This window comes from Hakea prostrata, chromosome 9, assembly GCF_041222555.1.
Source record: "Hakea prostrata isolate BN-2017 chromosome 9, UWA_Hpros_2, whole genome shotgun sequence".
Taxonomy (NCBI): domain Eukaryota; kingdom Viridiplantae; phylum Streptophyta; class Magnoliopsida; order Proteales; family Proteaceae; genus Hakea; species Hakea prostrata.
The window spans coordinates 60,642,945-60,666,390 of record NC_142608.1 but is presented as its reverse complement, the minus strand read 5'-3'; the positions used below and the strand labels follow the sequence as shown (position 1 = coordinate 60,666,390).

Sequence of the window (23,446 nt, the reverse complement as noted above, 5' to 3'; positions counted from 1 at the left end):
TAGAACTTTTATGTAGTGTAACACATAACATAAATGACAGGGATCAGCAGAGTACTGGATAATTCAGGGGCCATTTCTTCATGAATTATTGCTTTTGACCTCTAACTGGCCACCAAGGAAACAATGATCATTAGGGAGGATGGTGGAATGAACCAGGAATAAATTCATTATTCTGACAAGTTGTGGGCTGGCCCTAAGAATGAAACTGTTGGAATTTGAAGAAATTATTGCTCAGAAGTTATATTTCATTTATAAGCCCCAATGGGGCATTCATAGTTACTGATACTGAGAAAATATGATCGAACTTGGTTCATTCTTGGTTCGACCCTCGACTCCGGTCGGGACGAAGGGAATCGACTCGCTTCCGAGCGAGCCGGGTCCATGAGGAAGCTTGCTAAAGAAGAAAACTAAATCAGCCACAAGCATGCCCTAATCCGATACTTTTGGAGTAGGTTAATTAACCTAATGACGGCTAGCAGTTTCCGGCGGCTGTCACTCATCACTATCATACGGATAACCTTCAAATAACAGTCGAATTATCCTAGGAGTCCTCTACTAGTCCAAACTAGTAGAAGTCTATCACTCAACGGATCTATCTATTAAGATCCAATGACTACCCGAAGAAGGCTCAAATACATCCAACGAAGAAGATTCGAAGGTACACTATATATAAGACATCATCTGCCTACAAGGTAGAGGACGGACGAAAACACTCAGATGCTTACTATCTGAATTGTATTCTTGTTATTCATTCCTTAGCTCTGTGCTCTAGCAGAGCCGTTTATGATTAAGTTCATCAACTGACTTAGTCTTCGGAGGTGGACTCCCGATCCCAGCGGTCGGGCCACATCTGACGCTTTATTTTGCAAGTCATTCTCAGGAGATCTAAGGGCTAAGCAGATTTTGGAATCATCATTTGGCGCCGTCTGTGGGAAACGTTTCAGAAAGTTATGGTGACTAGATCAGCAGCAGCAGCTGCTGCACAGCGAGATGCTGGCATCCAAATTCCTGGAGTAAACAATCCAGATATTCCTCAGGGAAGTCGACCGCTCGAAGTAGATGGTGGTCAAGGAGGTAATAATCCTCCATATTCACTCCTAGCATCAACTGGATCAACTGAAACTCCAGATGCTGGATGTAAGTCAGGCACTCCGTGCACTAACCAGACAGGTGGTGGTACCACCAGAGCCCGATCGTCGTGATGCAGGAAGGCGCGCATCGCAGCGGGATCGGAGACTAATTGATGAACAAAACGTCGATCAAAACTTCTGTGAAGGCAACCAAGTACCTAAGAGAACTGAAAATCTCCCTAGGCGTGATGATCGGTTCGATGGACCACAAGGGAGTACTACTGATTCAAATACAAGGTTGGTTATAGGGGTAAGAACTCACTCACCAACTGTAAGACGCGTTGTTCGTGATGATGATCATGTTGTTCGGGATAATGATCGAGTTGTTCGTGATGATGATCGTGTTGTTCGTGATAATGCTCGTGTTGTTCGAGGTCATGATCGTGTTGCTGAAGATCGATCGACGCATATTGGTCAAGAATTGGCTAACATCAATCAGAAGCTCGGGCAATTGGCGAGAGGGAGGATAACTGATGATATCTATTCAGTTATTCGAAAGACTCCGTTTGCCTAGCCCATTGCTGGATACCAGTTTCCTCACAATTTCCGTCTGCCAACTTTTTCTACATTCGATGGCTCCGGAGATCCCACGGCCCACATCAGTTATTATCAGCAAACTATGGCGGTTGCAGGTAATTCGAATGAAATTCTTTGCAGGGTCTTTGGTTCATCTTTAACTGGGGCGGCACAGAAATGGTTCTCGAACCTCCCATTAGGAAGGATCGTGAATTTCGACGAGTTGGCACGCAAATTTATAGGACGATTTCAGAGTGGAATCAAAATCAAGAAGACCGAGGAAACCTTGTTTACTATTAGACAAGGGAAGAGTGAATCAATTCGGGAATACCTAAAAAGATTCAACAGGGTTACAATGGAGATAGAGAATCTAGATGAGCAAGTAGCTAAAACTGCTTTGTTCACTGGCCTCATTAATCGAAGGCTCTTGGAGTTATTACTCCAAGATATGCCCACAACTTATGCTGAGTTGGTACAGAGATGCCAAAAACAGGCGGAAGTCACGGAAATCTTAGATGCCCGCCAGGGGGACAATAAAACCTCCGCAAAAGAGCAAAAAGCTCCTGAGAACAAGCAGAAGCCGAAGCAGAATATTCGAGATCGAGTTGGAAAGCCTCATCAGGCGTGGCGGCAGAGATCTCCCAACAAAAGTGAGTATACTCCATTAAATACTCCTCGAGCTGATATTCTGAATATTATCAAGAAACGGAATATCTTGAAGTGGCCTCGAAGCTTCCTACAAAACCACGGGAGCAGGATCAAGAAAGATATTGTCGATTCCACAAGGATTACGACCATTATACCAATGATTGTAGACATTTAAAGGCGGATATCGAAAGATTGATATCCCAAGGACATTTGTCTAGTTTCGTCAATAGAAAGCAAGAGGAACCACGCGATGCAACAGTAAAAAGGGACCGTTCGGTTAGCTCAGATCAACCGATAGAGGCTCCTAAATCTAAGAAGGGTAAGGAGGTGATTGATGCTACTTGGTCACCGATCCTTACAATCTTTGGAGGTCCCGAGCCTGAAAGCAAAATCCAAATTTGTTGAAACCGGAGAAACGCAGAAGCGTAAGAGGCCAAATGGTGAGGGTTCGATCACCTTTGGCGAAGAAGATGAAAGAGGCGTTTGTCTGCCTCATGATGATGCCATAGTCATCAAGGTAGAGATTGCACGTCGTGAAGTACACAGGGTGTTAGTTGACACCGGATCTGCTGCAGATCTTTTATCTTATGCAGCCTATCAGAAACTTAAGGTGGATGAAGACTTGATGGAGCCATCATCCACACATCTATATGGCTTTGGAGGATCGTTTGCAATAGCGGAAGGATCGGTTCAGTTGGATCTATCAATTGGAAGCTTCCCCAAGCAAGCCACCGTTCGAGTAAATTTCTTGGTGGTTCGGGATCTCCCTGCTTACAATGTAATTCTTGGGAGACCATCTTTGTCAAAATTAGGCGCTATCATTTCAACAAAGCACCTCAAAATAAAATTCCCGATTGAGATGGGAGTCGATCAAGTTTCATCTGACCAGAGAATTTCTCGGCAATGTTATGTTGCATATTTGAAAGACAAGGAAGGCCTGAGAAAGGTAGCGGCGTTACCAATTGAAGTACGAGATGACCGGGATGAAGCAGAAATGCAAAGGCCCAAGCCAGTAGAAAAATTGGAGCAAATCCAGTTGTATCCCGGTGATGAAAAAAGAGTTACTCATATCGGGTCTGAGCAACTGGAAGAATTCAAAGGGGAGTTGAAGTCTTTTCTTCAACAAAATAGTGACGTGTTCGCGTGGTCTACAGATGACATGCCAGGATTTGATCGGCATGTTGCAGAGCACAAACTTTGGATAGATCCAAAGGTGAAACCAATTATCCAAAAAAGGAGAAATTTCTCCATGGAAAAATATGAAGTCGTTCGGGGTGAAGTGGAAAAACTGAAGAGTTCTGGTTTCATAGAACCAATTGAATGCCCAATCTGGTTGGCTAACGTGGTGATGGTAAAAAAGGCAAACGGGAAGTGGAGGATGTGTACAGATTACACAGACATCAACAAGGCTTGCCCTAAAGATTGTTACCCATTACCTAGGATTGATCTACTGATAGATAGAAACTGCAAGGTATGAAACCTTGAATTTCATGGATGTCACCACTCGAGGTATAATCAGATCCTCATGAACAGGGAGGATGAAAAGTTAACGGCTTTCATGACTGATCGTGAAAGTTTTTATTATAAAGTTATGCCATTCGGCCTGAAGAATGCAGGAGCTACTTACCAAAGGGCCGTCAACAAAATTTTCAAGGATTTGATCGGGAAAAATGTCGAAGCTTATGTTGACGTTATGCTGGTAGAAAGAGCGTTGCAAGGACGAAACATATTGAAGATTTAACAGAGGTATTTTCAGTACTACGAAAATACCAGATGAAGCTGAATCCGGAGAAATGTGCCTTCGGAGTCTCGTCAGGCAAATTCTTGGGAATATGGTATCACAAAGGGGTCTTGAGGCTAATCCAGCCAAAATACAAGTTTTTATTGACATGGAGGCCCTCAAAACTGTTCGGGATGTGCAGTGCTTGACGGGGAGAGTAGCCGCTTTGAACCGTTTCATCTCACAATCTGGAGAAAAGTGCCTACCTTTTTTCAAAGCTCTCAAAGACTTGAGGGGCAACAAGGAGGCAAAATGGATTGAGGAATGTCAGAAAGCTTTCGAAGAATTAAAGGAGACACTGGGAAGACCACCGCCATTATCTTGACCTGAGAAGGGAGAAGTCTTGCAGCTATATTTAGCCCCCCGGGCGGGGGGGCCCCCCCCCCCCCCCCCCCCCCCCCCCCCGCAACCATGACCTCATTTTGATCCCCTTCCACCCGGCGAAGAGTACTTGTTTGGGAAAAGGACAAGAAGCAATGGCCAATTTATTATGTTAGCCATGTACTATTGGACGCAAAAGCAATAGCACGAACTCAACATTATCAACGGAGAATAGCGTCACAGTATAATTCCCGAGTAAAGAACCGTCGGTACTCAGCAGGAGAAATGGTATTGAGAAATACCTTAGCTTCAAATCCACGCCATCAGAGGAAATTGGACCCTTCATTGGAAGGACCATATATGGTTATTAAACCAGTCGGTTCGAGGGCTTACAAGCTGAAGAACATGACAACCTAGAAAGAGTTGGATCGTTCGTGGAATGCCAGGCATCTGAAGAAATATTATCCCTGAAGATTATCATTTTCGTTCATGATGTAACAAATTTCAAACTCAATCAATACAATTCTCAATTTTCAACATACTGTCTTTTGATTGGGGGCATCATACAACACACTCAAGAACAGATCTAGCGACAAAATCAAAAGGCATCGGTTTAAAACCCGTGTGGGTCCTCCTACAAGGCATCGGTTTAAAACCCGAGTGAGTTCCTTCTCAGACTTATTGAATTTCTCCGGAAATTCTTAAGTAAAGGCATCGGTTTAAAACCCGTGTGGGTCCTTCTACAAGGCATCGGTTTAAAACCCAAGTGAGTTCCTTCTAAGACTAATTGAATTTCTCCGGAAATTCTTAAGTAAAGGCATCGGTTTAAAACCCATGTGGGTCCTTCTACAAGGCATCGGTTTAAAACCCGTGTGAGTTCCTTCTCAGACTTATTGAATTTCTACGGAAATCTCTAAGTAAAGGCATTGTATTGAACAACTAAGACCTACTGTAACAATGACTCAAGTGATTGACAAAGTTCAAAGATGAAGTTAATTCTTTATTTCTTTAAACGACCAGAAGAGGCCAACCTTTACATCAAGCATACATATGAGACAACAAGTGTTGGGGTACAATCTTCGCTCGGTCAAGAAAGAAAGTCATCTTCGGTGATCATTAAGAAGTTAAACAAGATCGAAGAAGCTTTGCCAGAAGTAACACAGAGTCAAGAAGCAGCATAGATTCAAGAAGAAGAAGAAGAATAGAGTCGGGAAAACGCATGTTATCAAAATCCTCTGCAATTCCATACTCTTTATCCAGCTTGACCACAGGAAGTCTGATCTTTGATCAAATCTACATTCAAGGCAAGCTCTTCATAATTGAATCCTTTAAGAGGAGCATAAGGAGGAGAATCGTCGAGATAATGCATGATATCCGGATCTGGAGGTGGAAGGTCTGTCATATCTTTGGTCCAGGCAGGGGGAGGAAGTCCCAGTTTGGCAAACACTTCAGGATGACAATTGGCGCGGTGGGGAGTCGTGTTGAAATAAGGATTTCTCCTTAATACCGATTCCCATACTTCGTTTTCACCATCCCGGTATGCCTGCAAGTTATAAGTGTTCAGCACTTCAGCATATCAACAAAAGACTTACTGTGCAAATACTTGAAGATGCAAGCCCTGCGAACATCAGTTGGGAGGGACTTGGGCAAAGGGATAACAGCTTGCCTTTGGGGTAACGCTTCAGACCCTTTCGCCCCGACTTTCCCTGCTTCCCGTTCCAGCCGACGGATCTTCTCCTTGGCATCATCCAAATCCGAACGAAGACGCTCGATCATGGAATTCTTCTCTCTTGCAACCTCCCAAGCTAGGTTTCCAAGACGAGCAATCTCAGTGTCTTTGGCTTTGGAGTCTTCCCAAAGCTTGGAAACTTCATCACTCAATCTACTGAGTCTAGAGGTTGCTTCCACTTGGTTGTGGAAGTTACCAGTGAGGACTCCTGCAACAACTTCGGAGTTAGTCATGAGCAAAAGAAAAGTCTTCAAAACAAAAAAGTAATGAAGAAAAACTTACATCTCCAGTGATTTCGTAAAATCACTTGCTGGGATCGTGGAGAGGGCTCTACTCTCGACAGGCATTTAAAGCAGTACACTATTCCAATGCTTTGTCAAAATCGCTTGTCATCAAGTCAAACCTCTTCGACGAACAAGAAGGATGAGCTACATCAAGAGAAGGATAAGCTACATCAACAGCCAACCTAGGGCGCTTCCTGGTGGCAAAATCCTCTAGCTCCAGAGAAGGAGAGAAGGAGGATGCCAAACAAGCTCTGGAGTTGGAAATAGAAGCGGCACCAACAGGGACCGCATCTTCCCTAGATGCCAACATAGTTGCCTCAGGATCCTGAAGGGCCTCTGCAGCAGGGGCATCAGCGGTACAGGCAGCGCCGGAGGGAGCCACATCCTCCTTGGGAGACCGAACGGTCTCTTCGGCCAGAGGGAGCGTGGGAGAAACATCAGCAGAAAATGTGGGAATCTGATCTGAAGATTCACCAACAGCAATCTCCTCACGTTTAGAAGATTCGCCAACGACAATCACCTCGGAAGAAGCAACCGTCGTCGGTACAGGGGCAATTTTCTTGCAGGAATTTGCGCTAATAAAGTCCAAGTTAATTCTGGGAGGCACTGCAAATAAAAAAAGCAGTGTCAGTACGAGAATCCAACAGCATACAGAAAAGGGAAAACCTTAGATCTCTATTAAGCGTGAACTACTCTGAACTTCCGTCATAAGTAAACCCCAAGTATGAATAATGTGGAGCTTACTCAGGGAGAAGAAAAGGTTAGTGACATCAACAAAAACGAAGACTTACTCGTTCAGATTCTGATCGAAGATAGTGTTGGAGGAAAAAAGTATAGACACAACAAAGGAAGACGAAATGTCGTTTTGCAAATCTACTAGACAAAAATAACTTGCAGATAGTGAGATAAGGGTGAAATACCCTCGAGGGGTTTAAATAGCCTCAAAGAAGGATGCGATGGCTGAAAGCCTAAGGCAACCAAGGGACTGGATCGAAGAGACGCTTCGAATTCTTCAAAAGGCAGGATCAACGGTAGGGGAAAACGGCGCTTCAAATTCGAAATCCGAAGATTAAACAAAGTTCACGTGGAACAATATGCATCTGATACGAGGATACTGCCAACCGTTGCACCACCATTAAATAATAAGTATTTCCAACTCCTTGGGATGAGTAATGGGTATACGGATGTAGGGAAACGTTTGGACTTCACAATAAATGAAGAAGCAGTTTGGAGTAATCAAAGGCTGAACACATCTCTCCCGAACGCATCTTCATGATATCCCGAACTTTATCCCCATTAAGGTACAAGTTAATCTACGTGATAACTTATATCATTTACGCTTTGTTCCCATGACAATTTTTTGGATATGAGATGAGGAAGTATTAAGGCAATCATTGGAAAAGTTTGAGATAAAAAAAGATAATTTCTATTTCATTAAGATCGTGGAGGGCCAACCCTTACAAAAAAGGAAAGAAAATATGACTTCCTATGATTCTTCCTCATTATTAACCGAGGAGTCTTTATCGCCTTAGTATTCTGGTCTATTCTTTTTTTTCCCAATTTTTTTTTTTTCTTTGATGGGCTAATCCGACAATCATGTGGAGGTTCTTCGGAAGGGCGGTGAATACCAAGGAGGGAAATTGCAAGATACTCCTCAATATTCAGAGATTTAGGATCTGCTTTGAATAGGATCCTGCCTTCTTCCAAAACCGACGTATTGGAAATTCCAACTTAAGCTTCCTGAAGATTTCCTTATGACACACTTCTCGGAAGGGAGTTGTGTCAAAGGAAGGGTTAGATTCAAGGATCTTTTCCCAGACGTCATTTTGGCCCGCTCGGTAAGCTTGAAGGTTGAAGGAGCCCAGCAAATTGGAGAATGGAATGCTGTTCAGGTACTTCCAAATGCAGTCCCTCCGAAGATCTAGTTTAATATGTTCGGGTTCGCTGGGAATTGCCATCTTCAACAGACGTTCATTATCCAAAGACTTAAACTCGAGGCTCTCGCCAAAAGCAATAGCCTCCCTTTTATGCTTCTTGGCCTCACGTTCGGCAGCATGGGCACGAGCAATTGATGAGTCAAGTTCCTTCTTTAAGGAATTCATCTCCTCATCGTGCTTCTCCTTCAACTCTTCGGCTGTTTTCTTCAGCCGGTCCACTTCAGAGTTGGCCTTTGCCAAATTCTCTTTATAGGTCTGCAACAAAGAACCATTGCGACCAACTCGGTTCAACGCCTCCATGTGTTGATAAAAGCTCAACACGGCATTCCTGGAAGGACGAGGAGACTATCAGAAAAGCTCATGAAAGATTACAAAGCAATTGGTGGAAGATCAAGAAAAACAGTACCTTGTGGAGTGACGAACGAGAACGTCATCCTCCAGGGCTTCAAAGGCCTGACAATCGGCAGGCAAAAGACTGAGAGAGCTCCACTCGGCAGCCTTATCAGGGTCTTGTGTTGCCCTATCTGTCCGTGTCAACGTCCATTGAGGCACGAAGATCACCTCAGAATCTTTGTTATTCTTGGATTTCTTCGAGGTGAAAGCATTAGCGGAGTCGTGCTTCCTTTTAGTTCGAATGGGAGAGGGGATATCTACCTCTTCCATTGGTTTTTTCCCTCTCCCCGAAGCCTCAACCACTGGCTTCAGATTCCTGATACCCTTGTAAGAAGGGTCTGGAGGAGGTCCAGAAGATACCTGTTCGCCTGTTAAGGCTCGAGGAGACCGTTGTTCAGCAGTCACAACAGCCCTAGCAGCCTTTACCCGAAGACTTTCGGGATTCATTCTTGAAGGCACTGCAAAGAAGGACGAGAGTCAGAGTTGAAAGAATTCACAGTATCATCAAGAAAGTAAAACTTGGTGGTTAGGAAGCTCACGTTGAGCCAAACCCCAATACTGAAGTATGGAGTTGTATTCCATCTCATATCCATGTATCTCTTGATACCATGGAATTGACTAGATCTTCCTGACGGCCATTCTGTCTTCTTTGGATAAGGGAAGGACCCGGTTACCCTCAGAGTATGAAGTATACTGTTTCCAGACGGTCGGGAAGTTAAGATCTGATTGAGGCGCTCGGCCAGAAAAAATACCGCTTGCGCCATCCTTTATGATTGGAAGGGCAGGTTCCTTTGGCAAGAATGCTACCCGTCCAGTCAAGCTCCACTTTATTGCGCTTGGAAAGCACAACCCAACCGGGAGGATGGGAAATAGAAAGAACATGAAAATGTACAAAAAGAGAAAGAGAAGGTGTAATGCCAAGTTCAAAGCACAAACCCAATAAGCCGACGATGAGACGCCAGCTATTGGGAAGAAACATTCCGGGACAAATGTCCCAATGATTCAGAATGGCTGCAAACAATGGATTGAAGAAAGGAAAGCGAACCCCGCTTTCCAGTGCATCTATAAACAAGGAAAACTCACCCGGAAAGGTCGAGTCGACTCTCTCATCAGATTTGGGAGCCCTAAGATGGTACGAAGAAGGAAAGTCAAAACCCTGGACAGCTAAAGGAAGATTTTCCTCATTATAGGAGGAAGCAACAGAATCAGGTCCACCGGCGTATTTGGTAGATTGTATTGACTTCCCAAAAGACTCGGCAGTCACCTTAGGAATCATGGATGGTCCAGACTCAGGAAGGGCACAAGAAGTCTCAGTTTTTTCTTCTACTCTTTTTTGGCTAACTTTTGCAAAGTCACGCTCAGAGAGTAGTTAGGGTTTTATTGTCACTATCCAACTGCTCGGAAAGGAGAGAAACAAATGCCTCATTGCCACTATCGCTTTTACCAGCGCTAGGCACAAGGGAAGTTTCAGAGGAAACCCTACTATCTTCCATTACTAAAAGGTCTGATTGTGGTTTCCAGAGAAAAAGAAACCTGGAGACAGAGAGTAAACTTTGCAAAGGGATCAGTAAACTTACTGAATCACTGAGGCAGAGAGCTAGAGAACGAGAGAATCGTAAAAGCGCGAAAAAGACGAAGAGGTTTCAAAATTCCAGACAAGAAGAGTGAAACCTACGAAGACAACGAACCGCTTTTAAGCGCCCGCACGAGTGTTCGAGGACGTGAACGATCGAGATTAATTCAGCATCAACGATCGAGATTTGAAGACGGTTCGAAAGTTTGAACTCACGAATCCAAAATAGGCATTCAGAAACCGTCGTTTTGATTGCGTGAGCCACAATAGTTTCGACTGCAGGAGGATGCGTGGTGGCACCCTCACAATGCTCGAGGAAAAAGTGATACAACCGCATTAAATGTGAAATGACATTTAATGGGTTATACAAAGACTATTACTTGACGAAGAACCCAGTTAATAAACCAAGCCCTCGGGATCGATCGAACTTGGTTCATTCTTGGTTCCACCCTCGACTCCGGTCGGGACGAAGGGAATCGACTCGCTTCCGAGCCAGCCGGGTCCATGAGGAAGCTTGCTGAGGAAGAAAACTAAATCAGCCACAAGCACGCCCTAATCCGATACTTTTGGAGTAGGTTAACTAACCTAATGAAGGCTAGCAGTTTCGGCAGCTGTCACTCATCATTATCATATGGATAACCTTCAGATAACAGTCGGGTTATCCTAGGAGTCCTCTACTAGTCCAAACTAGTAGAAGTCTATCACTCAACGGATCTATCTGTTAAGATCCAATGACTACCCGAAGAAGGCTCAAATACATCCAACGAAGAAGATTCGAAGGTACACTCTATATAAGACATCACCTACCTACAAGGTAGAGGACGGACGAAAACACTCAGATGCTTACTATCTGAATTGTATTCTTGTTATTCATTCTTTAGCTCTGTGCTCTAGCAGAGCCGTTTATGATTAAGTTCATCAACTGACTTAACCTTCGGAGGTGGACTCCCGATCCCAGCGGTTGGGCCACATCTGACACTTTATTTTGCAGGTCATTCTCAGGAGATCTAAGGGAAGCAGATTTTGGATGCATCAGTTACAATCTAAGTAGGGAAAGGAAATACAAAGTAAATAGAATAGAAAAAACAACCCTAGATATTAGGAAACCTAGTCTAACACAAAATATGAAACCAATATAAAAAATATAAGAAAACTAAAAATATAATTAAAAGAGGAGTCTAGTCCAATTATGAAACTTCAATCATACTTCCAACACTCCCCTTCAAGTTGAGGCATGGATATCAAACATGTCCAACTTGGTCAAAATAGGATAAAACATCTGTCCTGGTAAACATTTGCAATTTGATCTTCAAACTTCATTAATGGCATATGCATTATGTCCCCTTATATATTTCACTTGTTTTGTCCTCATCTCCACCACAACTTTAGGACTCCAAGGAAGAACATCCAAGGAAAAAGGTAAAATCTTCAAATATCAAGAAGACCAACTTCTGCAAATCTAAGGGAAAATATATTTTAGAGGGTAACAACTACTAGGATATAGCAAGAAAAAAATACTTTAGATTTGCAACAATGTTAGATCTCCAAAGGGAAAGTTTGCCAAGGTAATGGACAATCTCCAAAGGTAAGGGAAATGATAAGGACATCAATCGACAATTTCAAGTTTACCAGCGACTCCGGTGTTGAGATCATCCCACGACATCATCTATATGGATGGATGATGAGATCGGAGGCTATCAGATTGCAAAGGTCCCATGGTTTGAAGAGGAGCACTACTCATAAGCAGTTTATCATGTTATTTTCTTTAGTCTCAGTGGGTTGGATATTAGCTTGCTATTGGTTTTATTTTTATTTTTATGTCTAAGTCTTTGTGGGCTGGGCCTAGAGTATATTTTGGCCCAACTTTGGATTAGTTTGAGTTTGGGTTATATTTGCTACTTAAGTTTGGGTTATTTTGGGAATTAAGCATATCGGGTTGGGAGGGGTTAATATTATTATTTAAATCTTGTATGGGATTCGTTTTTGGCAGCATGAATGAATGAAAACATTAAAAGATTTCTCTCTCTTGCGCAAATCTCTTTCTTGGCATGGATTCTTCTCTTTCTCGGTAGTTCCTTTAAAACAAAACTTCCACAGATTCCTTTGCATTGTTAATTGCTGAATTCATTGTTAGAAACCTGATTTTGACAGGGACAATACTATTTTCTTTAGATTTCTTGATATTCTTGCATTCAATTTAGAGTTACTGTGTCAATATCCCCATCCCCTTGTTGCCCTATTGATTCTTGTTTAGTTGTGTTCATTAATTAGGACTTATATTGGTTTCTTTCTCTGCTTTAACTATCTTATATGCATGCTTAATCAAAATTCAGGTGCTGCAATTCCTTTTCCTTTTACTACCTGTCAAGGATAGTGTCTCATTATAAGAGTCTAGTAGCCCACTTTGTAGGTCCCCTAGTTTCTAAAGTTTCCCCTACATCAGCAAAATTTGCCAAAGTAAGGGACAATCTCTAATCATGATTAGGTTCTGTACATGTTAAACGCCAAATCTACAGCAAAGTTGGATCTCCAAAGTGAAAGATTGTCAAAGTAAGGGGCAAATCTCCAAGGGTATCAGAGATCACGTTCGACGCAGGTCAAACGTCATATCCATAGCAATGTCAGATCTCCAAAGCATGGTTATCAAAGCGTCCGCCTAGGTGGCAAAGCGGTTTTTTAACCGATTAAATTGTTGCCGCTTAACTAACGGGCTGATTTCTTGCCGCTTTTTTGCTTAGGCACTATCGCTTTGCCGCCTTTAGCGCCATATTGCCGCCTAGATGCTAAAATAACCGCTTTTTTTACATTTTGTAATTTGTGCATATTATTTTTTCTTTTTTTAATCATAATTTATTCTACAATGCCGTATATAAATTTAAATATGTGAGCCATTTCGGAATCGAGGCCCAAAGTGCCTGTCGGCAACAGAATGTGAAGCTTGAGCCATATTCAACATTGATAATCAATGAATCATTAAATAAACAATGACTTGAAAATCGGAATAATGAGATCTATTAATTTATCATGTCAGCATTGTTTGGTTAAAAAAAGGAAAAAATGGATACATCAATTCTAATTACTGATCTATGCACAAGAGTACAAGACATTTATTTGGCGTCACACTATCATAGAAGTAAGTAAGAATGTAAAATTACTACTTTCATTTTCATTTTTCACATTGATTACTGGTATAATACATATTACATAATTATTGTTATAAATCTTATAATGCTTAATGAGATGAAGTTATGTTTTTAATCTTTTTTTGGATAATTTTTCATAATTGTGATTCTTGAATTTTTTTTATTTTCATTTTTATGAATGTGATTGTTGAATGTTTGTTTAGTACTTTAGTTTATTATAAAAAGTATTTGTATTAAAAAATAATTTAAAAGTAGTAATATTAAAAATATTGACTAAACCACTTTGGTCGCTTTATTGCCGCCTAAACGCCGCTTAGTCACCTAATTGCCAAGACGGAGCCCCAATCGCTTTGGTCGCTTTGCCGCTTTAATAACCTTGCTCCAAAGTGGAAGATCACCAAGGTAAGGGACAAATTTCCGAGGGTAATAGAGACCAAGTTCTGTGCAAGTCTGAAGAAAAGCATTCTAATAATGATTTGACTCACTATTGAATCCATAAATGTAGACAATATTCTTAAAGTAACATTGAATTGTAGACATCTTCAATCTCCCCCTCACGTGTAGCTTTGCACGTGGACAAAATAATGACCAAATCTAAAAGGAACTGGCAAATAAAACTTGATATATCTTTAATCACAATGATAAAGAAAATCCCTAAGTACTATAGTCCATGGTCCACCAAGGTAAGATAATGGCTTGAATGTAACTAGGGAAATCTCAAAAGACACAAATTAAAGCTAATGGGTAAACTTGGAAAGCAAGAAATTTTAATGGTAAGCTGTAAATACTATGAAGAGTAATAGGTGGTAATTAGGCTAAGAAATAATCATTAAATAAGTTACCTAAAAAAAAGGAGAAGTTAAAGAAGTAAGGTGAAGTGAAAGAAAGAAAGCAAAAAATAGTGCATAAATAGAATGAAATAAAGCCTAGATTAAAGGAAACAAGAAGGGAAAAAATCCTCATTGGATCTAACTCATAATTCAAAAGAGAAATTCTAGCCCACAAGAAACAAAAACCTAATAAAACAAATCTTATAAAAAGGATAAAATCTGAAAGGTCAAACTAATTTGCCCTCTCACCTTCCTTTCTTTTCTCTTCCGATTTTTTTTTCACAATCGAATTAGGAGGTGATTGTTGAAATTGCAAAAAAATCATGGGTTTGACACCGGAAACAACTAAAACCTAAAGAGAGGAAAATAAACGTCTTCACTCGAAGCCAACAAACATAAACTCAGCAAAAAGGAGTTGGGAAAAGAAAAACTAGAATCACCTATACGCTGATAGACAAGAAACTTCCAAAGAAACAAAACCACGATAGCACAAGAGCCAGAAGAGGTTCACTAACCAAAAAAAATCATATCGATTAACAATGACAGCAGCAAAGCAGAAGAAACAGAGGGAGATTTCCTCAACTGAAAATACTTGTTGCAGACGGAGACTAAGAAAAACATATACGATTTCTAGGTGTTAAACCTTCACGGGAACTCAATTCATCTTCTTCCTTGAACTAGGGTCCAATTCTTCAAATAAAAACTTGGAAAACTCTCAAAACAACAATCTCAAGAAGACTCTGATACCATGTTGGAATTTGAAGAAATTATTGCTCAAAAGGTGTATTTCATTTATAGGCCCTAATGGGGTATTTATAGTTACAATTTGAGTAAATTCCACTCTGAGTAGGGGAAGAAAATACAAAGTAAATAGAATAGAAAACACAATCCTAGATATTAGGAAACCTAGTCTAACACAAAATATGAAACCAATATAAAAAATATAATTAAAAGAGGAGTCTAGTCCAATTAGGAAACCTCAATCATACTTCCAACATAAACAAATATTGAAAGACCAGATATTTGCCCACAAAGTAATAGGACTTATACCTAACAAGATTCCAAATAGAAGAACTTTAGTCATTTCAATTTATCTGAGTTTAGTTTGAAAGGAGAATGAGAAAGGTAATAATTATCCCCCCATAGTAAGTTCTGTGGACGAAATTTCCATACAGAGAGGATCCTGCCTTCATATAGGATGATCCATAATATACTGGAAGTTTCCATAAAAGCACAAGGTGAATCAAGAAGTATCCTAACATTGGTAGCTTGATCAGTTGCTTGAGCTTTTAATCTGACACAAAAGAGCCAATAATGGCAGTTCTCCCCTCCAACATCTGCTTCCCAGGTTCCCTCACTGACCCCCTGCTCCCCCGCTGCACCCCCACTTCAAAAAACATATATATAATTCCCATGACTCCCCCCAACTCCCCCCCCCCCATCTTGGAATATTATCAGGCAGATACCTGACCTATTTTTGGCTTTAACCCGAGCCCAAACCAATACTAGCCTGATAAGGAAAAACTTATCACACTTCAATACCAACCAAACTTATTATGCATCAGTTTTGGTACCTGAAGCCCAGTTTTCCCTACCTTCCAAATCAAGGTCCAACACCAACAGCCTTCGTGGTGCTGCAGGGAGTAGTTCCTTTATTTCAATCTTTTTTATATCCCAGGTAAGCCCACAACAAGGAGTTTCTCATTCAGCTACATTGCAAGAAAGAGTAGTTGACATTAGCACTTCCTTTCAGAACCAAGCTTAAGGTATTAGAAGACAGGGAATAGTCTGTACTCGAAATGCATATGGTCCATATCATCTTTGACTGAAACTGGACTGGACTAACTCTTTTGACAGTCCTAGTCTCTAGCATGTCACAACCCAGTAGTCAGGTGCATATTAACTATTTTACCCACATAAAGTGATGGTCGGACTGCTCTGACCATAGTATAGATGGAGTTCTCCCTACATAGTGCACAATAACCTGCATGGCCTGCAAAGTGTGGGAGTTGTCCCCTTGTTTCTTCTAACAGTCCCAAACAAATGTTTGACATAAAATGCCACGTCCACTGAATTGCTATGTGGAGGTTTACAGCTGGTGTGCTGGGAAGCCTTCTTCTGGGGTGTCCTTGAGCCAGAAACTTCCCCAAAAAGTAAATTCTTGGAATTAAAATGAAAAAGCCATACAGGATGATTTTAAGTTCACATCAGCACTTCGAAGGAGGTAAATGGAAAAAGGTTTAGTCTTCTTTGAACATTTAAATTGTGGAAGAGATATCTAATGACTATTGCTCAGCAACAAAGTTGTCAACATAATAGCCACTCAAAATGGATCTATCTGAAGAATTAAATAAAGCTATGATTCGCTTAAACCTTTCCAATACATTAATAGCATCCTTCATTGGGGACCACATTGTATCCTTTGGCTAATCAAATCAATCACCTAGCAATCCATAGAATCCTAATTTACCCAAAGAAAGAAACATTGGAATCACGATTCAGTTTAACCACGCCCCAGGGGGGGGGGAGAAAAAAGAGTTCAAGAGCTTAATTAAAAGAAGGCATACCCTGTGTAGGCTCCCCCCACTATGGAGTCTTAAGGAGGGTCATACAACAGCCTTACCCTTGCTTTCACAAAGAGTTTCCAGACTATAACCCATGGCCAATTGGCCAAAACAGAGCAACCTTTACCATTGCACCAAGACCTACTTGGTGAACAGTTTATGTCCAATGGAAAATAATAGAAGATGCAGTCAGCACAACCAAAATACAATCTTTGTTTTAACGCGCTATAAAATTTCAAATAGACCAGATGCAACAAGAAATAGAATTATAGAGGATCTCTAGTAGTTAAAGTACCTTCATGATTGTCAGATCATCCAGTTGACCTTCATTTGGTCCGTTTGTCACCATGGATCTATTTGCAACAATGCCCAAAGCATTTCTCATAGAGATCTGCATCGCTGCTTCAATTTCTTTAGCAGCTTCCTGAGCTGTTGAGTTTGCAGCAGCAACAAGAGCTGCAACCGTCCCCAGTTTTGCAGAACTATTTCCACTTAAGGAATTCACTGCTTCTTTATGGGCAAATAATACCAATTGAGTTGCACTGGATGTTGGACAAAAAGGAAGACAATGCAAATGAATGAACCATATCACTGTTAAAGATAAAGCAAATAGAAACCAATGGAATTATCTAGAAGTTGTAAGGCATTCATTTTACAGCAGAGAGCAGGACAAGAAAAAAGCAGAAGATTTGACACCATATTTGGATGATTTACTTCTTTACTTGTTTAAATTGCTTAATCTTATGTCCTCTAGTACTAGCACAATGTGTAAATGTGTAATGACTAATGATACAACAAAAATTAAACCATAATATTGCCAATCAAGGGTGTGAATACAAAAACCAAGTTGGGTAACTACTTCGATGGTTATTTAGATGTGTTTATATAGCCTAAAATGAGGGTTTGCATGAAGTTTCAGGCCTTAATTTGGCCTAAACTCACTAAAGTGTGGCAGAAAAATAATACAAAATTTAGCCAAAAGGAAATTCGCTCTTACCAAAAAACCAAACAAAATTAGACATAAAACCTTGCTTGACAAGACCCTATGGCTGCCATAGAAACTTGGTTTTTCTTTTTCACAGAGATTTTTCTTCAAAGCTAGCACTCAGACCAGGAGGCCATAATAAATTGTTGACAAGTTACAACATCTTCTCAAAGTCTTCCTTTGACCTGAACTGCATTTCCGTCCAACGTCCAGGTTGCAGTAGCATATTCACTCAAAATTGATTGTTAAGAGGTAGTAGCTGTTGGTGAAGCCCCTTATCAACTTAAGAATCTCTGTTGGTTCTACAAACTTTTAGCATTAGTGAAAGAGAATAGATTGAAGAATCCAAGGAGGTTTTAGTTCCTATTTTTGGGGACCATCAAGATTGTATTTTGTTGGAACGCTCCTCTGTCAAGATAAGTCCCATCCTTGTCTAATTTCTTGGACGGATCCAGCTACTACTTTTAGATGTTCAGACAATAACATTTGGCTCTTCCTATTTTTGGGGACCATCAAGATTGTATTTTATTGGAACGCTCCTCTGTCAAGATAAGTCCCATCCTTGTCTAATTTCCTGGACAGATCCAGGTACTACTTTTAGATGTTCAGACAATAACATTTGGCTACTGCTGTTACTCATAATTTAATTCAAAGTTAAGCTACCTACAGAGTACAGACACCTTGTTTAAGGGGCTTATTTATCAGATTTGAGCATTGTGTCAGATCACAAGTACCATCATTATTTTCAGATTAGACCGTCTCATTATAGTCATCTTCAACCAGAAATTCTAGTTGATCAGAAGAGCAGATCAGGAGATATTGAAATCTCCTAGACATATGATCCATAATCACTATTTCTGATTTAATCACCAGTCCAGATCCCACCATTGAATCCCATTAAATTTTGTCTTATCAAAAAGCCTACTTGACCAAAAGATTGTCATAGTCAAAGTAACAGATTGAGTGATATTAATTTGCTGTGTCTTTGTGGCCTCTGATCTAGTAGTTAAACTGAGCATTTCATTTGGATAATATTCAATACTATATCGTTCTGCAATGAGTTTCTTTGTTTTACTGTGTGTGTAAATGTAATGTGATTAGGAGTAACTTTTATAAGTAAATTCAGGAATTTAGAAAGGTCTTCATACGTGTGATATCTACATCCCCCCCCCCCCCCACCCCCACCCCCCCCCCCCCCAAAAAAAAAAAATTAAGGATGATTTGAGTAAAGAATGGGAAAGATAGTAAAGAATGTGAATCTTTCCCAAAGTATTTGGTGTTGCTGAGCAGTACATACATGATTGATATCCTATTACTAATTTTTCTCCTATATTTTCCTTACCCTTCCTTCTATCTGATTTTTTTCCCTTAACAATGCAGTTACTTCCTTTATACAGATCTATTCACGCAATCTAGTATTGGGCCTGCTTGCTTGCATCTGAGACCCATAAGCTGGTTTTTTTAAGATTTCATTATGCACACCCAACTAAACACCAAAACAGGATTAGGAGCTTGAGGGGTTTTCTGATGTATTTTGTTATCACCATTAGCAATTTAGCACTGGTCCTCAGCACCAGTAAATCCTGCCACATCAACAATATGATTGGAAGCAACTGCCTAATATCGATCAATGGCCTCTATTCAATCACCCTTTCTCTCCCATCTCTCTTGGTTCTCCAGTTCTATTACAACGATATTGTCATAGTAATCATAAGCAAACACTTTAAGAAAAGTCTGAGCATATAAATTCTACCAAGTTTATCCCCACAAGAGAGCTATGGAGACTATGGAGAATGTACCGTAGAGTTGATACCCATGCTCTAGCTGCACCAGGAGTTTCAGCACAAAGGAAGTAATCTTTTCTCTGGGGAGTACCAATATCTATTGAGAACAGTTAAGAAGCATTATAATAATGGCATAAAAATAGCATGAAAGCTGTCTATGAAAGTAAGAATTATAAACAACAAACTTTCTGTATAGCCAGGGTATTTTAAGATGCTAATCTATATGGATACAGAAACAGCAGCCATCATATTTTGGTAGTCCACTACAGAAAGGAAAAAGAGGAATCAGATTAGTACACATAAAACCCGCAGACAAATTAAGTTCCTTAACTTTTCAACTTTTCAAGTAAATTTCTTTTGTCAAAAAATTAAATAGTAAATATATGGGAGAAAAGTTGAAAAGAATATACAAAAGACAGTAGTTGGAAACTTACTGGAAGTTAACAGGAGAGATGGTTATTGTGCTATTTGCATCAAATGTAATAATTCCTTTGACAACTGACTCATTCCTTCGAGTCCTGCAGCATATAAACCATAGAGTTTTTTCATTTGATCTGATTTCAGATTTATCTCAACTAAATAAAATCAGCTACATAGAACTGTCTTTTTTCCCCAATCAGTTTTATTCAGACATTTTCTAAACCAAAGCCATTCATGTCTTTCCACACTACTTCTCTTGGTGCCACTTAGGCCTACCTTTGGCTCTTGTAGGACTCTATATATATATATATATATATATATTGCTGATTCTACAGAAGGTATCTCCATAGGATCATAAACCCAATTCTTTAAAACTGTTAAGATTGCTATTTGATGCCAAGACATACTAGAACCATGTGAACTATAAAATTATGTACTGTACTAAAAGATGATGGAGTGTAGAGTCCACCTAGAGAGGTCACTTTGCTATTTGATGCAAGACATACTAGAACCATGTGAACTATAAAATTATGTACTGTACTAAAAGATGGAGTGTAGAGTCCACCTAGAGAGGTCACTTCTATTTAGAATCACATTTTCGAGGTCTTCATGCGAGGCCCTAACATGCCAGTACAACATCGTCCAAAGGAGAACCTGTTCATGGCACAGCCTGCTTAGGTTGTGAAAAGAGCAGCATCATCATAGTCTGGGTTTAGGGTTTTGTTGACCAGTTCAAAGTTATTAGATGCTAGTAAGTGCTTAGTATGCTATACTAACATACTACCAAAGGAACCTACTCATTGGTTACTGTCCAGACTCAGCAGCATGCAGTGGTAGAGTCAAAATGAAAAGGAGCTATGTTAAGAGGAAAAATGCACACCTCCAAAGGACGTGTTGTGAGAGGAAAATACCCCTCCTGATCTGGCACTAGCTAGGAACGAGAGGTTCTCCTAATTGTGAAAGGATTCCTGGACTTCTATTATGCTTATGTTTTGTTTTCTTATCTTTCCTGTTAGGTTTTAGATTGTTTTTCCTATTCCTATTTCCCTTCAGGCTTGTATTCTTTTCCTACTCTGAGTAAGTTGACTGTGTTTGTTAACCACAAACTTCCATTGGGCCTATGGATGAAGTAACTTTCTCAGAGCAATAATCTCTCAGCCTAAAGCACCATCAATCTTCCTATGTCTACAGGTGTGGCATCTTCCCTCTCCCCAAGTCCACCATCCATACCATGGAATCCCTCTTTTCTGCTTTTCTTTGGAAGGGCTAGGAATTCTCTCATTTCCTTCATCCTCTAAGTTGGGCTGCCATCTGTCAGCCTAAAGCAGAGGGTGGGTTTGGTTTCCGCCGGATTTATGATGTAAATTTGGCCTGTCTACTCAAACTCATCTGGAAAATTGTCTCTAAACATGATTCCATTTGGGCGTCTTGGGGTAACTCATATCTCCTTAAATCGGATTCCTTTTGGACCTCCTCATCCATCTCCTCTTCTTCTTGGATTTGGAAAAAACTTCTTACTCTTCGGCCCCTCGCCCTCTCTCCAATTTCTACTCAAATTTCCTCAGGTTCCTCCACTTCCTTTTGGCTTGACCCCTGACATCCGATGGGCATTTTGTTCACTATTTTGGGTCCCCGAGCTGTCTACAATTCCCATATCCCCAAATCTATCCCCCTTTCCTCTTTCATCTATAATGGCTCTTGGTCCCCTTCTCCCCACCCCTGTCTCACACATATCTGGAGCTCCCTCCCTCCCCTCTCCCCCTCTACTTCCGACATTACCTTGTGCACCCCGTCCCATACCAAAACCTTCACATCAGCTCTGCTTGGAATCTCCTCCGTGCCCCTTGGCCCCCTGTCCCTTAGGCCCCCTAGTTTGGTTCTAAGGCCACATCCCACGCCACTCCCTTACCCTTTGGAGATCCCTCAACTTGACACTTCCCACACAAGCTTTTCTTATCAGTCTCCACATCCCCGCCAACCCCAATTGTATCTTTTGTTGGAACAGTATTGAGGGCCTCAACCACCTTTTCTTCACTATCACTTCTCCAGTTCCATCTGGAGTTTAGCCCTTGCTTCCATTTGGCCCAGATCAAGACGGTCTTTTGGTTTTGCTCGAAATTGGATGTGGATCCTAAGAATGCTAGTAGGTAAGCTTGTCTTTTCTGCTACTGTTCACCATTTATGGTGGGAGCGCAACATTAGGAGATGGACTTCCAAATCCCGTTCCCGTAGCTCGATTTGGAATGTGATACGGAGGAAATATGATCGAACCTGGTTCATACTCGGTTTGATCCCCGACCCCGGTCGAGACAGAGGGAATCGACTCGCTTCCGAGCGAGCCGGGTCCAGAAGATAGCTTGCTGAGGAAGAAAACTAAATCAGCTACAGGCACGCCCTAATCCGACTTATGGATTAGGTTATTTACCCTAGTGACGGCATGCATAACTTGACGGCTGTCACTTATCATCATTGAAGGGATAATCATCGAATAACCTTGAGGTTATCTCAAGAGTCCTCTACCAGTTCAAACTAGTAGAAGTCTATCGCTCAACGGATCTAACTGTTAAGATCCAACGACTACCCGAAGAAGGCTCGAGTGCATCCAACGAAGGAGATTCGAAGGTACACTCTATATAAACCTTACTTGCCTACGAGGTAAGGGGGGACTCAGATCCACATACACACTGGTAGACGTAAACTATCAGAGGCTTACGATCTAGATCACTTTCCCAATTTTTCATTCCTTAGCTCTGTGCTTCTAGCAAAGCCGTTTGTGATTAAGTTCATCAATTGACTTAGCCTTCGGAGGTGGACTCCCGACCCCAGCGGTCGGGCCACGTCTGACGCTTTCGTTTTGCAAGTCATCACAAGGAGATCTAAGGGCTGAGCAGATTTTGGACGCATCATTTGGCGCCGTCTGTGGGAAAGACTTGTAAAGTCATGGTGACTAGATCCGCCGCAGCAGCCGCTGCACAACGTGATACTGGTGTTCAAATTCCTGGAGAGAATAACCCGGATATTCCCCAGAGAAGTCTACCACCTCTTGAGGTAGATGGTGGTCAGGGAGGACATGATCCTCCAGAGACATTCCAAGATCAACTGAATCAGGTAAAGATTCAACTCCTGGAGGTGAGTCAAGCACTCCGTGTGCTAACCAAACGAGTGGTATTACCACAAGAACCTGATCATCGCGATTCAGGGAGGCGTGTATTGCCACGTGATCAAAGATTGACTGAAGATCGGAATATCGGTCAGAACTTTCGTGAAGGTGACCGAGGGCCTAGAAGAATTGACGATCAACCTAGGCGGGACGATCGGTTCGATAGACCACAAGAAAGTACGACCGATTCAAATACAAGGTTGGATACGGGAGTGAGAACTCACTCACCGACTATTAGACGAACCGTTC

The 23,446-nt window shown here is 41.2% G+C and overlaps 1 protein-coding gene across 1 annotated transcript in view; it reads right to left on the bottom strand.

Annotated features, from left to right (window-relative positions):
- Positions 1–23,446, bottom strand: part of LOC149005945 (uncharacterized) — a 52,497-nt gene that overhangs the window by 11,039 nt on the left and 18,012 nt on the right. Inside the window, exons 4-7 of the mRNA XM_089167840.1 lie at positions 20,052–20,135; positions 19,849–19,880; positions 19,633–19,714; positions 17,144–17,390 (exon numbers count right to left, since the gene is read on the bottom strand). Of these exons, the coding sequence (XP_089023966.1) occupies positions 17,144–17,390; positions 19,633–19,714; positions 19,849–19,880; positions 20,052–20,135 (445 nt within the window). The remainder of the gene's footprint in view (positions 1–17,143; positions 17,391–19,632; positions 19,715–19,848; positions 19,881–20,051; positions 20,136–23,446) is intronic.